The 15,505-nt window shown below is 44.9% G+C and overlaps 1 protein-coding gene across 1 annotated transcript in view; it reads right to left on the bottom strand.

The window, feature by feature from the left end:
• SIAH3 (siah E3 ubiquitin protein ligase family member 3) overlaps positions 1-14,987 on the bottom strand; it is a 129,690-nt gene extending 114,703 nt beyond the window's left edge. Inside the window, exon 1 of the mRNA XM_029603176.1 lies at positions 14,853-14,987. Coding sequence (XP_029459036.1) covers positions 14,853-14,987 — 135 coding nt within the window. The remainder of the gene's footprint in view (positions 1-14,852) is intronic.
• Positions 14,988-15,505: the final 518 nt, after the last annotated feature.

Raw genomic sequence — 15,505 nt, 5'->3', positions numbered from 1 at the left:
ATAAAAGCAACTTGCAATAGTGCAAGAGTAGGCAGTGCAGCTTGATTTTTGGAGTTAGAGGAAGCAGAAGAATTTAGCCTCTATTTTGTTTTGTGTTTACTTCTGGGGGATCAAGCACTTCGGCCTGTCATCCTGGGAAAAGGTCAAGAAGCTGCCTTTCCAGTCCACTCCTTCGCTGGTTGGGTTTGTCTTCCAAGTTGTTTTTTGGGCGGATTTTTACCTTAGACATTGCAATAAATGCCACATGTATAGCTACTCTTCTTACAAAATGCTAGCGCACTGCCATCACAGATGGTGCTGGAAGAGAACTCAGGTATGAAATACCATGACTATAAATAACTCATTTAAGTACAAAGAAGACCACTTGCTTCCATCCCTAGAATGGTATCCACTGGATCATTCATACGAGGTGCCCTCCCATTCTCTATTTGATCCTTCCTGTATGGGAAAAGGAGGTAGCCACTGTCAATGTCCTGCACTAAGGTAAGGATATTTTCTTCATTACTGGTGTCTGTCTGCACAAGATGAATAACAGAAAGAAGCACATTTATCATATCACCCATTTATGACATAGGGAGGCAGATTTTATAAATCTGCGCACTCGCGTACTTTTGTTCGCGCACCAGGTGCGAACAAGAGTACGCGGGATTTCAATAGATACGCGCGTAGCCACGCGTATCCATTAAAAGCTGGGGTTGGCGCGCGCAAGGCTGCCCAAAATCGGCAGCCTGAGCGAGCCGAGCCACGCAGCCTGCCTCCGTTCCCTCCGAGGCCGCTCCGATTTCCTTCGCCCTCGCCCACCTTCCCCTCCCTTCTCCTACCTAACCCACCCCCCCGGCCCTATCTAAACCTCCCCCCTACCTCTATCCCGAAAGTTACGCCTGCTGGAAGCAGGCGTAACTTTGCGTGCGCTGGGCCGGCTGCCGTGCTCCATGTTCCGGTCCGGGGGCTGAACCACGCCCCCGGACATGCCCCCGAAATGCCACGTCACTCCGGACATGCCCCCGAAACGCTGCGTCACTCCCGGTACGCCCCCCCGACATGCCCCTCCATGCAAGCCCCGGGACTTATGCGCGTCCCGGGGCTTGCGCGCGCCACCGAGCCAATGCAAAATAGGCTCGGCACGCGCAGGGGGGGTTTGGGGTAGGTTTTCAGGGGGTACGCACGTATCTTACGTGCGTACCCCTTTGAAAATCAACCCCAAAATGTTCTAAACAACTTATTAGCAATACATTCCTTACTCACTGCTCTTTTTATTTCCCATCAGTTTCCTTGAGCTCCTTTGGGTTTCCATCTCAATCATAACCACCCTTATTTGGGCTACAGCCTTTATTCCAACTACCCAGGGTTTCCCCTGATTTTTATATCTTTCTCCTAACTCGGTCCCATCATCAGACACAGTCTTTGGCAAAGAGTCACAACCTGCAACTTCCTCCAGAACCTGGCTAATGTGTACCCTGAATCAGGCCACTAACTGCTACTATTGAGTGAATGTTGAGATTATCCCCCCCCCCCCCCCTCGCAGGGCCTCCGAACATTGCCTCCACAGCAATCCTACCCCTAGCTAGCTCAAGGAGCAGAAGTTCAACCTGGGAATCAAACCCAGATCTTCTATATGACAGTGCACCTTCCTTGCCACGAGACACCAGACCAACCTTTCATTACCCTCTTTTAAAGACAAAATCCATAAACTGTCCTCAAACTATGATCATTCTGTAAAATGTTACTTACACAAACGTTATACAGAGATGCTACCAGGGGACCCATTCTGTGCCATGACACCACTCTGGATGGATTGGATGGACAAGCTGGAAGAAGTATAGAAGGGCTTGCAGTATAGATACTACAGCCTCTACCTTGATAAATCAAGAATGGGGAAAACCATGAACAGCAGTGAAGGAGGAAACCTTTTGCAACTGAAGCTTTGCTGCGATCAATGCCGCCTCTATTCTAAGACAAGAGCACAAGCTAGCATTTCTTTAACTGTACAGATGCATTTTTGCATGGGTTCATGGGCCAACATTCTTGTCAATTGAAGCCCCTGAAGCTGGTACTCCAAAACATGGTGCCATGTTGGGCACAGTTGAACCTTATTCCTGAGCACAAGTAAGCATTTTTACATATGTCAATCCCGAGAATTTTGGATATTTTCAAGAACTTTGAACTTTAAACAACTTTGTTACCTTTCACAGATTCTGCATGGACACTTAGGGGCAGATCTTAAAACATATGCGCGGGCGTAGATTTGTTTGCGCAACCCGGCTGCCGCACGCATGTTATAAAATCCAGGGTCGGCGCGTGCAGGGGGGTACACAATTGTGCAACCTGCGTGCGCCGAACCGCGCAGCCTGCCTCCATTCCCTCCAAGGCCGCTCCGAAATCGGAGCGGCCTCGGAGGGAACTTTTTTTCTGGCCCCCCCACCTTCCCCTCCCTTCCCCTACCTAACCCACCCCCAGCCCTAAATAAATCCAACCCCCTACCTTTGTTGAGAAAGTTACGCCTGCCCGAGGCAGGCTTAACTTGCGCATGCTGGCTGGCCAGGCCCCGACAAAGGCCGCTGTGTCGGGGTACTCGGCCATGCCCCTGGACACGCCCCCGAACCGCAGCCCCACCCACGGCCCTGCCCGGACCACCCATTTGGCTCGGCGCGTGCAGGGGGAGGCAGGGGGAGGTTTTCGGGGGTTGTGCGCGTGCAACCCTTTGAAAATCTACCCCTTAATAAGTAATTTGTCAAAAAAAGACCCTTGGTCCCATGATTAGATATGGCCCTTCTCGCACAGAAAAATGTTTTACCAAGTAACAGCCCCGGTGTTATGATGGTCCTTTAATAAATTATAGAGATGTGAATCGGAACTGGAATCGGTTAGGATTCCGGTTCCAATTCACATCGTGTTTTTTTTTTCGTCTGGCCCGATCACGGTTTTGTTTATCGGCTGCGCCCGAGCCGATAAACAAAAAACCCACCCCGACCCATTAAAACTAATCCCTTAGCTTCCCCCACCCTCCCGACCCCCCAATAAAACATTTTACAGGTACCTGGTGGTCCAGTGGGGGTCCCGGGAGCGATCTCCCACTCTCAGGCCGTCGGCTGCCACTAATAAAAATGGCGCCGATGGCCTTTGCCCTTACCATGTGACAGGGTATCCGTGTCATTGGGGGAAGCTAAGGGATTAATTTTAAAGGGTCGGGGTGGGTTTAGGGGTTATTTTTGTGTGCCGTTTTTTCCACCCTCTCTCAAAATGATACGAGAACCCCCACGAACAATATCGTGGGGTTTTCCTATCGTTTTGGGGGAGCCCCCGATTTCTGACGATTTTGAAAATATCGACAATATTTTCAATCGTCCGAAGCCCGATTCACATCCCTAATAAATTACTCTTATGCTTTATTGAATTTTGTGCCTAGCTCAACAATCATATTTAAGTATGAGTGTCTTATGTTTTGATTCATTTTTTCACTCTCACTTAGGCCTGGATTCTCTAAGGTCGATAGCTGCCGGCTTTCGCACCGAATAACTACACCATAAAAGGTGTAGTTATTCGGTGCGAAACTGGCGGTGATAAGGGTCCTTACCTTTCGCCGCCAGCGATGTCTCCGCAGCGTCGGCCCCGGTGCCACCCCGACTCCTCCTCTTCCGGGGCCGACTCCACCCCGATTTAGGTATCGCACATGAAAAGTCCCTTTTCACGTGCGATCCCTTTAGAGAATGACCCCCTTAGTGTGGATTATTTTTTGGATGAGTTTTTTTCTAGTTCCATAACTGACTGCAATGACAGCAGAAATTAATCAATGATTATATATTATTGCAAAATGCTTGCCAGTTCACACAACTGATTAACTTGAAGTAGAGGGGTTGCCTAGCGATTAGCGCAGCAGGCAAGCCAGGATTTAGATCCCAGTGATGCTCCTTGTGGCCTTGGGCAAGTTACTTTATCCTCCATTGCCTTCGGTACAAACAGGAAGCCTAACTTTCAAACCTATCCTTGATACAGCATTTGCATGCATAAGTAGAAGCGTAGAGAGTAATGCTACTATTTTATAAACCATGTGGTTAGACCTCCCACCAAAAAAAAAAACTGCTGACAAATACAAATCCGATTTCACTTGCACAAGTCAACTAGCAAGTGTAAAAGTGTATGAATAAGTTAGGTAATGTATATGTATATCTCTCTTATAAAATAGCAACTACCTGATGTGCCTCTGAATCCTATTCTGGATCATCACTAGACTGCCCTTTTTTCCGCCAGTAAAATGTATGCGTGAAATGGAAAATACGTGCATACTCTCAATGTTTATAAAATATCATATATGTGAGTACATACTACTTACACATGTATATGCTATTATGCAAAACAATCCTTTGAAAATGTGCGCCATAGAATGTAAGCCCTCTGAGGACAGGTAAATACTTACTATACCTGAATGTAACTCATCTTGAGCTACTAATGAAAAGACCTGTAACGTTGGGTTGGTTGCAGGACGGCCCCTAGACTTCAAGACCCCTCAGCGGGAAAACTCAAGAGGCTTGCCCCAGTGATGTCAGCACCAGCCAGAGATTTAAACCCATCCAGCGCTTCAGCAACAGGTTCTCCTGCTTTGCAGTGTGTGGCATGCTCTGCTTCTCCATCTTCCAGCCCTCCCTGTTCCACTTCTGCCTTGATCATGTTTTGCCCCTTCCCTGCTTTGCCCAGCTTTACCTCACTCCTGCCTTGTTCCTCCATGCCCTATCCAAGTCTGCCCTCCCTTCCTCGGACTGATCTCTCGTGCCTGACCATAGCCTGAACCTTGACCATGCCTGCCTGCCGCCTGCCCTGACCTTGATCGTGCCTGCCTGCCGCCTGTCCTGACCTTGACTGTGCCTGCCTGCCACTTGCCCTGAACACAGCCTGCTCTTTGGCGTCTGCCTACTGCTTATGGGACCTTCGCAAAAAGTCCTGCCAGCCCTCAATTCCAAAGACTCAACCTGCGGAGGATGGGGCAGGCACAGGTAAAGTTCAGACCTTGTCCCGGTTCCCATGAGTTTGCCTACAGTCGGCAGGGGACTCGCTGGGACCCCGGTTGGGCTGTGCCAACCTCTCCACAGTGTAAGGGCTCCCACACCATGACAAGGCGTGAGCAAAATCTAAATAAATAAATATCAATTGAAAGCAATGGCTGTCAATAAAAGAATGCAGATGGAGGGATATAATATCCATTCTAATCAATTTATTCAAGCATAACTTCCATGTATATGGTGATGTCCCCCTGCCCTTACTGTGTTAGGTTGCTTAGTTCTATGCTCTGTAGCCTTATCAGTGAACATGGCCCTAGGATGATTTTAGTCAAATGTGATTCTTGATTGTTGCGAAATGCTAATATGTGTTCATAACAAAGCGAATGATCCCCTATAATGTACAATGCTGCTCTCAAGGGAGTGATATACTGTATAGTATTCTTTTTAACTTCCTTCTACTTATGACAGTGTTTTTTCTACCAAGACTGAAAGATTTCTGTTTCATTTGTTCCTTCTTTTTCTCCATTAATTACTATGGAGTTAGGCTGCATAAGTGTTTTTGAGCATACTTAAATTAGGCAGTTTGTTGAATGAAGTATGGGCAAGCAGTTCTGACTTCTCAACATTAGTTTGCACTAACAGCACAGACTGTGCATGCTCACAGTACATCTTAACACTAAGCAAATGTGGGCGACACCAGAAAAACCCCTCTAATTAATAGGAAAGGGACAAAGAGGCTCATGATTATTGTAATGAGACTAATAATGTATTAATTACACGATGACTTGGACTTCACCTGTTTTTCTAAAATATGCAGGACTACTTAAACACATTTTTAACATTAGATGTGATTATTTTTATTCTCCAATCTCACTGAATAGCTTTTGGCTGTTAATTTTTCTAACTGCAGATTTTTAGTGACTTGTGCCCTACTCGATTACAGTTCCATGCAGTTACAGAGTAATTGTGTATTCTTCTCCTTATAACCATGAATTTCTGCTGCTGGAGATGCTTAGTAATTAATTGTTATGTTACATTTGTAATTACTAACTCCCAAAGTATTATAATATATTACATTGTCAGCATGGTTTTACTGTATATTGTGATATATAGACACAATTTTAATGATTATAAGAAGATTTGGGACCGGTCTAGAACTTTTATAATTCATCCAATGGTGTGATGAGATGCCTATATATGTTAGGAGGTCAATATTCAGGCTGTCTGGGCATGTTATCCGGATAACTTAAACCAGATATTCAGTGGCACAGACAAGCTACTGAATATACCCGGTTAAGACCAAGTTATCTGAATAAGTTTATCTGAATAACTTTAGGACTGGTCTATGGCATGACCAGGCCTACACAGATAAGGTTAAATGTAGCCCCCACCCTAGAAAGCCCCCAGAACATCTACAATTTATCTGGATAAGTTTTATCTGGCTAAAACCTTATCCATATAAATCAGTGGCAGTCAATGTGGTGGGAATTTTACATTCCACAGTTTGTCCATCTAAGTGCCAAATTTAGCCAGACAAATTCTTTGAATACGGACATACATAATTACATATATATACAGTTGTATGCAAAAATATAGGTACCCCCAGTCAAACTGTAGCTGTCAATGAATCTCTAAGTGAACAGAAGCTGACACAAACTTTACATGACAAAAAAGTTAAACACAATGAGGTCCACATGCAGCCCACTGTGCAGCTTGGTTAGTTAGCTGGATAAATTTATCTGGTGAACTTAGCCCATATATTCAACAGCATGGCCAGCATGGCTATCTTAAAGTTAGCCACATAAATTTATCCGGCTAACTTTAGTACAGGTCTATGGGCCGACCAGATTTAGCCGGATAAGTTATCCAGCTAACTCTGAATATTGAAGTTAGCCATATAATTTAACCGGCTAACTCTATTCCTCCCAGTTACACCCCCAGAATGACCCTATCTTATTTGGCTAAATTCTAGTCAGCTGACTTTTTATTCAGCTAGAATTTAGCCAAATTGTCTAAATCTTCATTTATCTGGATCATTTCTGCATTATCCAGCTAAATGCTTTTGAATATGAACCTCATCATCTTTCTGCAGTTTATAATAGAAAATTACTTTGCTGATTTTAACAGATTGAAAATAATAAAACAGTGAATATGGCATATTGAAAAGTTTGGACATCCTTCTAGTTGATTTTTTTTTTTTTTTTTTAATTTGTTAATAAGGCCCAAAATGTTGATTGACTTGTTAGACTTTCATTGGTCAGTTAAAGACAATTCTAAGGTTGAACAAATACTCTGACCCTTCTAACATCTCAGGATGTGATTTTGTTCTGACTACTTTCAACAACCATGTTCTTTTCTAAGCAGCAGCTGTCTGAGCATTTGAAAAGGAAGATAATTCACTTTTACAAAGCAAGGGAAGGCTATAAAAAATCTTTAAACACGTCAAGCTAGCAATTTCAACTGTCAGAAACATTTTTAAGAAATAAGTTACATGGAACTGTTGGAGTGAAACAACTTCTAGTAGAAGTTCAAGAAAAATCCCTTCTAGACCTGACTAAAAATTGGTGTGATCTAAAAAACAGAACCCACAGATCACTGCAAATGACCTGCTGAAATGACCTGACTGAAGTAGTTCTCTGTGGGGCCATAGTACAGTGTTGTTTACACAATAATGATCTGCATGGGAGAGTTGTCAGAAGGAAATCTTTTTTACGACCTCATCACAAGTGTTATCATCTAAAGCAGGGTTAACCAATCTGTGGCTCTTTATATGCAAAATGTGGCTCTTATTCTCCTGTACCCACAGAACTGGACAGCACTGGTACAGGACAGGAAAGGAAGTGCTGAGGATACTCGTGCTGGGCAGAGGATAGAGAAGCAGACACTGTGGGAGGGCAGGTAGGAGAGAGAGAGGGGTTGTGGGACAAGGAAAAAAAGAGGGGGGCGGGGATATTGGTGCTCAGCAGTGGGTAGGGAAATGGGAATGGGCAAAGTAGTACAAGGTATGGGATGAAAGATGTTCTGTTAGCGCTGCTGATCCTCCATTATTGTTTATGTTTGGGGTAGAGGTTGTTATGCTATGGCTGCAAGTGATAGACATGGGGAAAGGATGGGGCACTTGACAGAGAGAGTGGTGGGGCAAAGTGAAAGAACAGAGAGAGAGTGGTGGGGACAAGGTTGAAGAACTGAAAGAGAAATTGGTTGGGGTAGGTTGAGGGAACTGAAAGAGAGACTGGGGAGGACAGGATAGGGTATTGAGGGGTAAAGAGAGACTGGTGGAGAGCAGGGTGGGGGAACTGAGAGCAAGAGAGACTGGTGGGAGTATTGAGAATGGCTTGTGGGAATAGAGAGGGGGCCTGAGAGAGTATTGGGGACAGGATGGAATTAATTGAGAGAGAGACTGATGGGGACGGGATAGAAGGATTAAGGGAGACTGGTCAGAAGATGGTGAGGGAACAGAGAGTGACTGGAGGGAGAACTGAGAGTTAGGTAGGAAAAGAGTGGGGGGATTAAGTGAGAGACTGGTTGGGGCAGAATGGAAAAACAGAGAGAGACTGGTAAGGCCAGGCTAGGGGAAATGCAAGAAAGAATGATAAGAGGATAGAGAGATTGGTAGGGATAGGATGGGATTGAGACAGAAACTGATGATGAGTCTGGGATAGGGTGGGAGGACTGAGACAGAGAGAAAAACTTGTGGTACAGGGTAAGGGATTAAAAGAAACTGGTGGGAATGGAGGGGGAAAGTATTATGATTCCAGCCCGTGGAGTTTCCTCCGCTGGCAGGCCTCTCTCTTACCTCCTGTACTGTGTTCCCGATGCGGCCCGGAGGCCGCCAACTTCAACGCTGCGCTTCGCAGCAGTCGGGACCTGCTGCCAACCTGCCGCATCTGCGCGGCCCGGATCACCGTGTTTTCTATCTCCTACGCGGCCAGGAGGCCACTTCCAGCCCTGTTATCCCTTGTGGCAGGGTGCCACGAGTCAGCTGGCCTTTAGCAGCAGGTAACCGCAGACTTTAGTTCTCTTCACGGCCTGGAGGCCGCTCCTGATGCCGTCCTGCTTCTGCTCGGCCTGCTTCCTGTTCCTGTGCACAGTGGCGGCGGCGCCGTTGTCCGTGGTGCTGCTCATGTCTCTGTTCCTGCCTCTAGGCACTGGCATGCGCCTCTTCATTTTATTTAAAGGGCCCGCAGCCGGATATGCCCCGGGCCCCACCTGATGATGTCTTCCCATCTCAGCCCTATAAGAGGGCTTCAGGTTCAGTCCTGCTTTGCCTTGCATTGGAGTTTCTTGTTCCTGGAAGTCTCATCTTCCAGCACTCTGTTAGGTCTTCGGTCTTCATTGGAGCTCCATGTCCTGTCTCGCCTGAGTCTTCGTTGTTTCCTGTCTTCATGTTCCAAGGTTCCTAGTCCAGGCTTCCTGATGTTCCACTTCCTGATGTTCCAGACTCCTGGTGTTCCTCTTCCTGATGTTCTGCTTCCTGATATTCCGAGGTTCCGTTCCTCCTTCGCTTGTTTCGAGTCCTCTTGACCCTCCAGCTCCTTTGGTTCTCCAGATGACACCTTGTTGGGGTAAATCCATCTCATCAGTTCCTGTTTTCCTCATTGGAGTTTCGTCTCAGCTGGATTCCCTTCCTGCGCTTGTCCTACTCTCCGCATGGTCCGTGACCAGCCTCTTCAGGTTGTGTAGGGCATGCAGTGGGACAGGGTGGTCCGTGACCAGCCCATTGGGTCCGCCCATGTCGGTGGGCTGTGTAGGGCCCCCTGAGAGACAGTGCCAATGTCCGAACCTTCCAAGCTTCTCATCTTGTCCAGAGTCTTCCAAGTTCCTTGTCTCGTCCAGAGTCTTCCAAGTTCCTTGCCTAGTCCAGAGTTTTCCAAGCTCTTTGTCCACATCCAGAGTCTTCTCGTCCACGTCTTGAGTCTTCTGTGTCACAAGGCCTCTGTCTGCCCTCATCCTCAGTCCGACCTGCTGCTTCTTGCCAATATCGAGCGGCAGGTCCGAAAGGGCTGGAAACGGTCGGAAGACTGTTCAATAACCAACATTGCGTTGTTGGTCTTCCAGAAGCATGCAGGTCCGGCAGAGGGTCAGACTTTGTCTTCGCCCATGCTGGGACATGCCTCGCCGTCCTCGGTGCTGTCTTGGAGTCTTCTGGGATCGTGCCGAGGCCCATGGGCACACAATCCCCTCAAGTTGGGATCGTTCTCCTAGCGTCCCAAACACAAAAGTATGCAAGGCCTTCCAAGGCCAAACACAACAGAAAGATTGGGAAAGAGTGAGGGATTAAAAGACAGTCTAGTGGGAAAATTGAAACTGATGGAGACAGAGTGGGAGGATAGAAATACTGGTTGAGACAGGTTGAGGGAAGTGAAAGAGAGACTGGTGGGGAAATGTGGGAACAGGATGGGGAGATAAAGAGAGAGACTGGTGGGGCAGGGTGAAAGACAGAGAGGGAAACTGTTAGGTACAGGGTAGGTGAATAGAGAGCAAGATAGAGAGGCCAGTGGGAGGATTGAGAAAGACTGGTTGGTTCAGGTGGAGGGGCACAGAGAAATACTTCTGGAGACAGGGTGGAGGGGTTGAGTGTGAGAGGCTGGTGGGAACAGGGTGGGGGATTGAGTGAGAGAACCTGATAGGGACAGAGTGGTGGATTGAGAAAGGCTGGTTGGAACAGGTTGAGTGAAATGATAGAGACTGGTGGAGAAACAGAGTGGGATACTGAGAGGGAGATACTTTGGAGATAAGGGGGAAGGAGGATCCTTGTTCAAACCACCTCCCCACCCCCATTCTCTTGAAAGCATGAGGCTTTTTGGTACTGTGAATTTTAGTTTCTTGGCTCTTGGTGCATAAAAAAAGTCTAAAGCCTGCAAAGCAAACCTTGATAAACCTGAAAAATTTTGGAACAAAAAGCTTTGGACTGATGAAATGAAAATTGAACTGCTCATCCACAACCACACAAGATACTGTAACTGCAACGCTGCACTCTGTACAGCAGTGGTTACCATTATGGAATCAATAAGTTTAAGCACAAAGGGAGAGCCATGCTATCATTCTAAAAATACAATTAGTTAAAAGAAAACCAGCAAAGTAGTTGGATAGAGAGGATACCTTTGTAAGGTTGATAAATAAATAAAGATGCAAGCTTTTAGGACAACTGCCAGATGAAATGACCTTAGTAGTCCTGAAAGCTTGTATCTTTCATCAGTATTCAGAAACCTCATAAAGGTATCATCTCTACTCAGCTACTATGTTGGTTTAATTTTAGCTAATTTGAAGTTTGATTAGTGGTAGTTTGCTCGTTTTGATTTGGTTCTTTGGAAAGATTTTTTTCCCCCTCAGTTGAAGTTATTTATTTATTTATTTAGTTAATTTATTGCCCAAGATCCTTGAAAGTTCGGGGCGGAGAGCATATATAACATTTCTTTTACAAGGTGCAGGGAAAGACTTTTGGGGCTCTGATTTTTCCACACATAAAATGCTGTTTTAATCCTGTAAGTGGCGTTTTGAAAATCAGTCGGGGCTCAGTGAGCGTAAAAGCACGTGCAAAAGTTGGGCATTTCAGAGGGCGGAGTTGAGGTGGGGGAAAGCATCTACGTGAGTACTTTCGATTTTCTGCCCAGTCTAAATGTGTGTGCCTGTGGATGTTGGCGCTGGTTCTGTACACGGCTGGGAATTTTGAAAACAGACTTTTGTGCATAAGCCCGCTTTGAAATTTTATCCTAAAGTCCGTGGGTACTTTGTACATGCAAACTATAGCCCTACAGGAGCCACTGAAAATTACCCACTTTATGTCAACAGTTGCTTAAAATGTGAACTATTGCTTTTTCAGAAGGCAATAAGTTCTTTGTTTTAATTCATGTAATCAGTTTGAACCAAAGAATATCTGTATCATGAACATTTTCCCACTCACACCTACAGTTTAACACACATTAAAAGCCTCCAGCAAAGACACACACGTATGATTTTGTTTCTTTATGTAGGCCAGGTTTGTGTGAATGTCTCACAGCTTATCCCCTTCCAGGCTGTAGACACTTTTCAGTCATTTCTAAAGTCAGCTTTTGGTGTATCTAAGTTAGCACCGAACACAGTGATGGTTAATGGTAAATAAAGCTGCTAAACAGCAATTTACTGTGAACACTTTAAAGGTATTTTCATAGTCTGTACTTAAATGTTTGTTAGGCTCATTGGATTTGTTATTTAACAAGGAGGGTGCCAAGTGCATAGCTGCAGATCAGATACTGAGCACATCTCTCTCCCTCTACAAACAAGGTTATTTATGCAGTACTAAAAATACTGCTTTACTTTAGGTAGGAACTGCTAAAGTCTTAGGGCTTTCTCAGAACATAGCACAGTGCAGTAGCGGCTATTGATGCAATGAGAGATGGGGACTTTATCCAAATGAAGAAATGTATGGCGTATGCCCCACCAAAGCTGCAGAGAAGCGGATTTCAGTGCCAGCCAGTGATTATTTGCTAGTGCCTGAAAACAGTCATCTGCACTCAGTAAAAAGGATGGATTGTAGATTCACCACTGCAGGGGATCCATGTATGCAAGCCAAGCAAATTGACACTGATTTGCTTCAAAATGCTTTATTGTAATCCCATGCCAAATGATTTATGCTTGTCCTGCATGAGCTACCATACACCAGGCTGATGGGTAACTACAGCTGAAGCAGGATAGTGGCATAGATTCCTTGACTTGCAGAGATGAGCACCCAGCAACAGTGTAGGTGCAGACCCATTCATAATACTGAGTGAACGTTAGTGGGAGTTCTGGTTAAGACAGCCTATTAAAACATGATATTATAATATTGATGTACAAGCTACTGGCAGCTACTGTGCAAAGTGTAGATTATAAACACTTAAGGGGCCAATTCACTAAGGCTTTTTACCCATTCAGTATCTATGGGCAAAGACCTTGACGAATCAAGGGTAATTTTCAAAGGCTTAATTGAGAATGTACATGGGTAAAAACAAGGATTACATGGTAGAATGACTTAATCTGTCCAAGTGGATTTTTGGGCTTCCTAAACGCATGTGTAGTTTCACAGCTCCCAAACTTTTAGCTACAGTAAAATCAGGCATTCTTGGGGGAGTGGGGGCAGGGAGGAGTGTGGCTCGTGAGCTTGGATGAAAGCTACCTCGGGTCATTTTCAAAATCATTTATGTGCATAAAACCTGGTTTTATATGCTTAAGTAGCTCTTTGAAGACAGCACCAATGAGTGAGTGCATGCAAAGGTTTATGGACGTAATCCGATTCCATACATACATCTACATACACTTGAGATAGGCATTCAGGGAGGTGGAGCTGGAGCAGGGGTAGGATTTATGCGCAGACATTTGGATTTTCAAGAATCTGCATTAGGTGTACATGCGGTACTTACTTACGCACTGTTAGGAGCAGGTGTAACCTCCTGCGCGTAACTTGCACGTGCTCCTAAGTGTACATGTGGAAGTTACGCACTGTTAGGAACAGATGTAACCCTCCTGCGAGTAACGTGCGCATGTACCGGGGGTATTTTATTCCCAGCATGTTCAAGGCAATTTTATGCACATAAAATCACTCTGAAAATTAGCAGCAAAGTCTGCACGTGACAGATACAGGCAGACTTTTACCGCTATGCGCGGTGTTCCACGACTGTCCTCCAAAGGCTCGAAAATGTATGCACATAGCCAATACACATGCTTGATACCTCCATCTGAGATAACTTTAAGTACACATGCACTTTATATCCACATCACAGTTTGATCTGAAAACACAAACTATGTGGGTAATTTGTGTTTCGAATTCAGTTTGGCTGGCTAAAAAATGCGTGTGTATTTTGTAGCTTGGCAACTTATTGAGAATTTACCCTTTAAATGTAAAGCGCCACAGTTAACGGAATGATCTTCATATTTTAAGAGCCTGTATCAAATTAGCAGGAGACTGTTGGAGCTCATTAATAGCTAACCTCGCTCTAGTCCATGGCGGTTAAGGCGCTTGAATTCCTAGTGATATGTGAATAAGTTGTTTCCGTGATTACGATGTCGCTGAGCATTCATAGCCCCCAAAAATGTAAAGTTCCACAGAGTTGCTTCTCGATCAGGTTCAACTCACAGCATGCAGGATACCATACAGACAGTGAATACTAACTGCCGCACACGAAAACTTTGCTAACAGAAACTCTGATAGCATCTTCATTTTATGCCTGTATCAAAATTGCTGGGACTAAAAATATATATATAGATATATATATATTTACTCTCAAAAGCTAGTTAGCGGCAACAGTAAAAAAAAAAATAATATCCAGAGAATATACAATATAATAAACGGTGACTGTAAGTGGCATTAGAGCAGTTAATTTTTCTTGTGGCACCTTCTGACTGACACTTGCTATCATTGTATCTTTCGGGGTCTCGCTGCATGCCAGGACAATCAGTAGAATTACCTCTGTGTTAAGAGCTGAAGTGCTGGGCTACTTTTCCAGATAAGTGCCTCCTTACTCATAATCTCAGGACTGGTAAATCTCTTTCAGAATTATTACGGGGATGTGATATGATGATTGCCAGTATTTTTAATGCTGTCACTCTTTCACAAAAAAAGAAGAGATATTCATCCAGCCAACTTTTTTTTCCCTGCCCTTTCACCAAAGCTTTACTCATAAATCTTAATTGCAGGCAATATATTGAACTGATGCTAAAAGGCATTTAAAAAATTAACAGTGCAATCACTGACTTCCCACCCTCTTCCAAGAGTTTATGAGCATCATTCAAAGAGAGAGAAAGACTGAGGCATTTCTGGCTGAACATTTGCTCCTAGTTTTAAACTGGACCTCTCCCCGCAGAGAGAACAACTGAATAGAAAGTAATGGTAAGTGAACTCACCTTTAGGCTGTGCCTTGGGTTGACTATGCAGACAAGTTGCCCGGCAGCCGAAAAGACCCTCTTTGCTTTGTAGTGTTGAAACCTGAGATGAATGAGATCTAAAACAGCTCCAAAGCACTGTGTGAAGAAAAGCATCACAACTTTTTTTTTTTTGCCCTCTTGCTAGAGAAAACCCAATGCAGCCGCCCAGCAGTCCTGGAGGGGAGCGTAGCCCTGTATGCACTACTCTCTCCTGCACAGCTTAGCATGCTTTCATATTCGCCATCAAAATAAGATGCTTAGAATCTTGCAGCAGTGGGTCGGCCAATCGAAAGGACAGAAATGTTATCCTTGAGGTCCAGAGACAGCCAATAACAGATGCCTCCCTCCCACCCAGCAGAAACTCCCTGATGAATTGAGGCTGGTGGAGAATGTATTATTGAACATTACCATACATCAGCACATTGCATTTATCTTGTGATTACAGCCAGCTCCATGCAGCGCTGTGGAGAGAAGCAAGCAAAATTGATTGCGTAATGTCTCCATTTATTAATTGACTTAATTTAACATGAAAGTGCTGTTTAATCCGGAGGAAAAATTTGAATGGGAATGGGTAAAAAGCTGCTGGAAAGTGGTTAAGTAGATTAAACAGCTCTGCATTTCACTTCTAGGAG

This window comes from Rhinatrema bivittatum, chromosome 5 (assembly GCF_901001135.1).
Source record: "Rhinatrema bivittatum chromosome 5, aRhiBiv1.1, whole genome shotgun sequence".
NCBI classification, from domain to species: domain Eukaryota; kingdom Metazoa; phylum Chordata; class Amphibia; order Gymnophiona; family Rhinatrematidae; genus Rhinatrema; species Rhinatrema bivittatum.
Note: the sequence above shows the minus strand (reverse complement) of the source record. Positions and strands in the feature narration are given on the sequence as shown.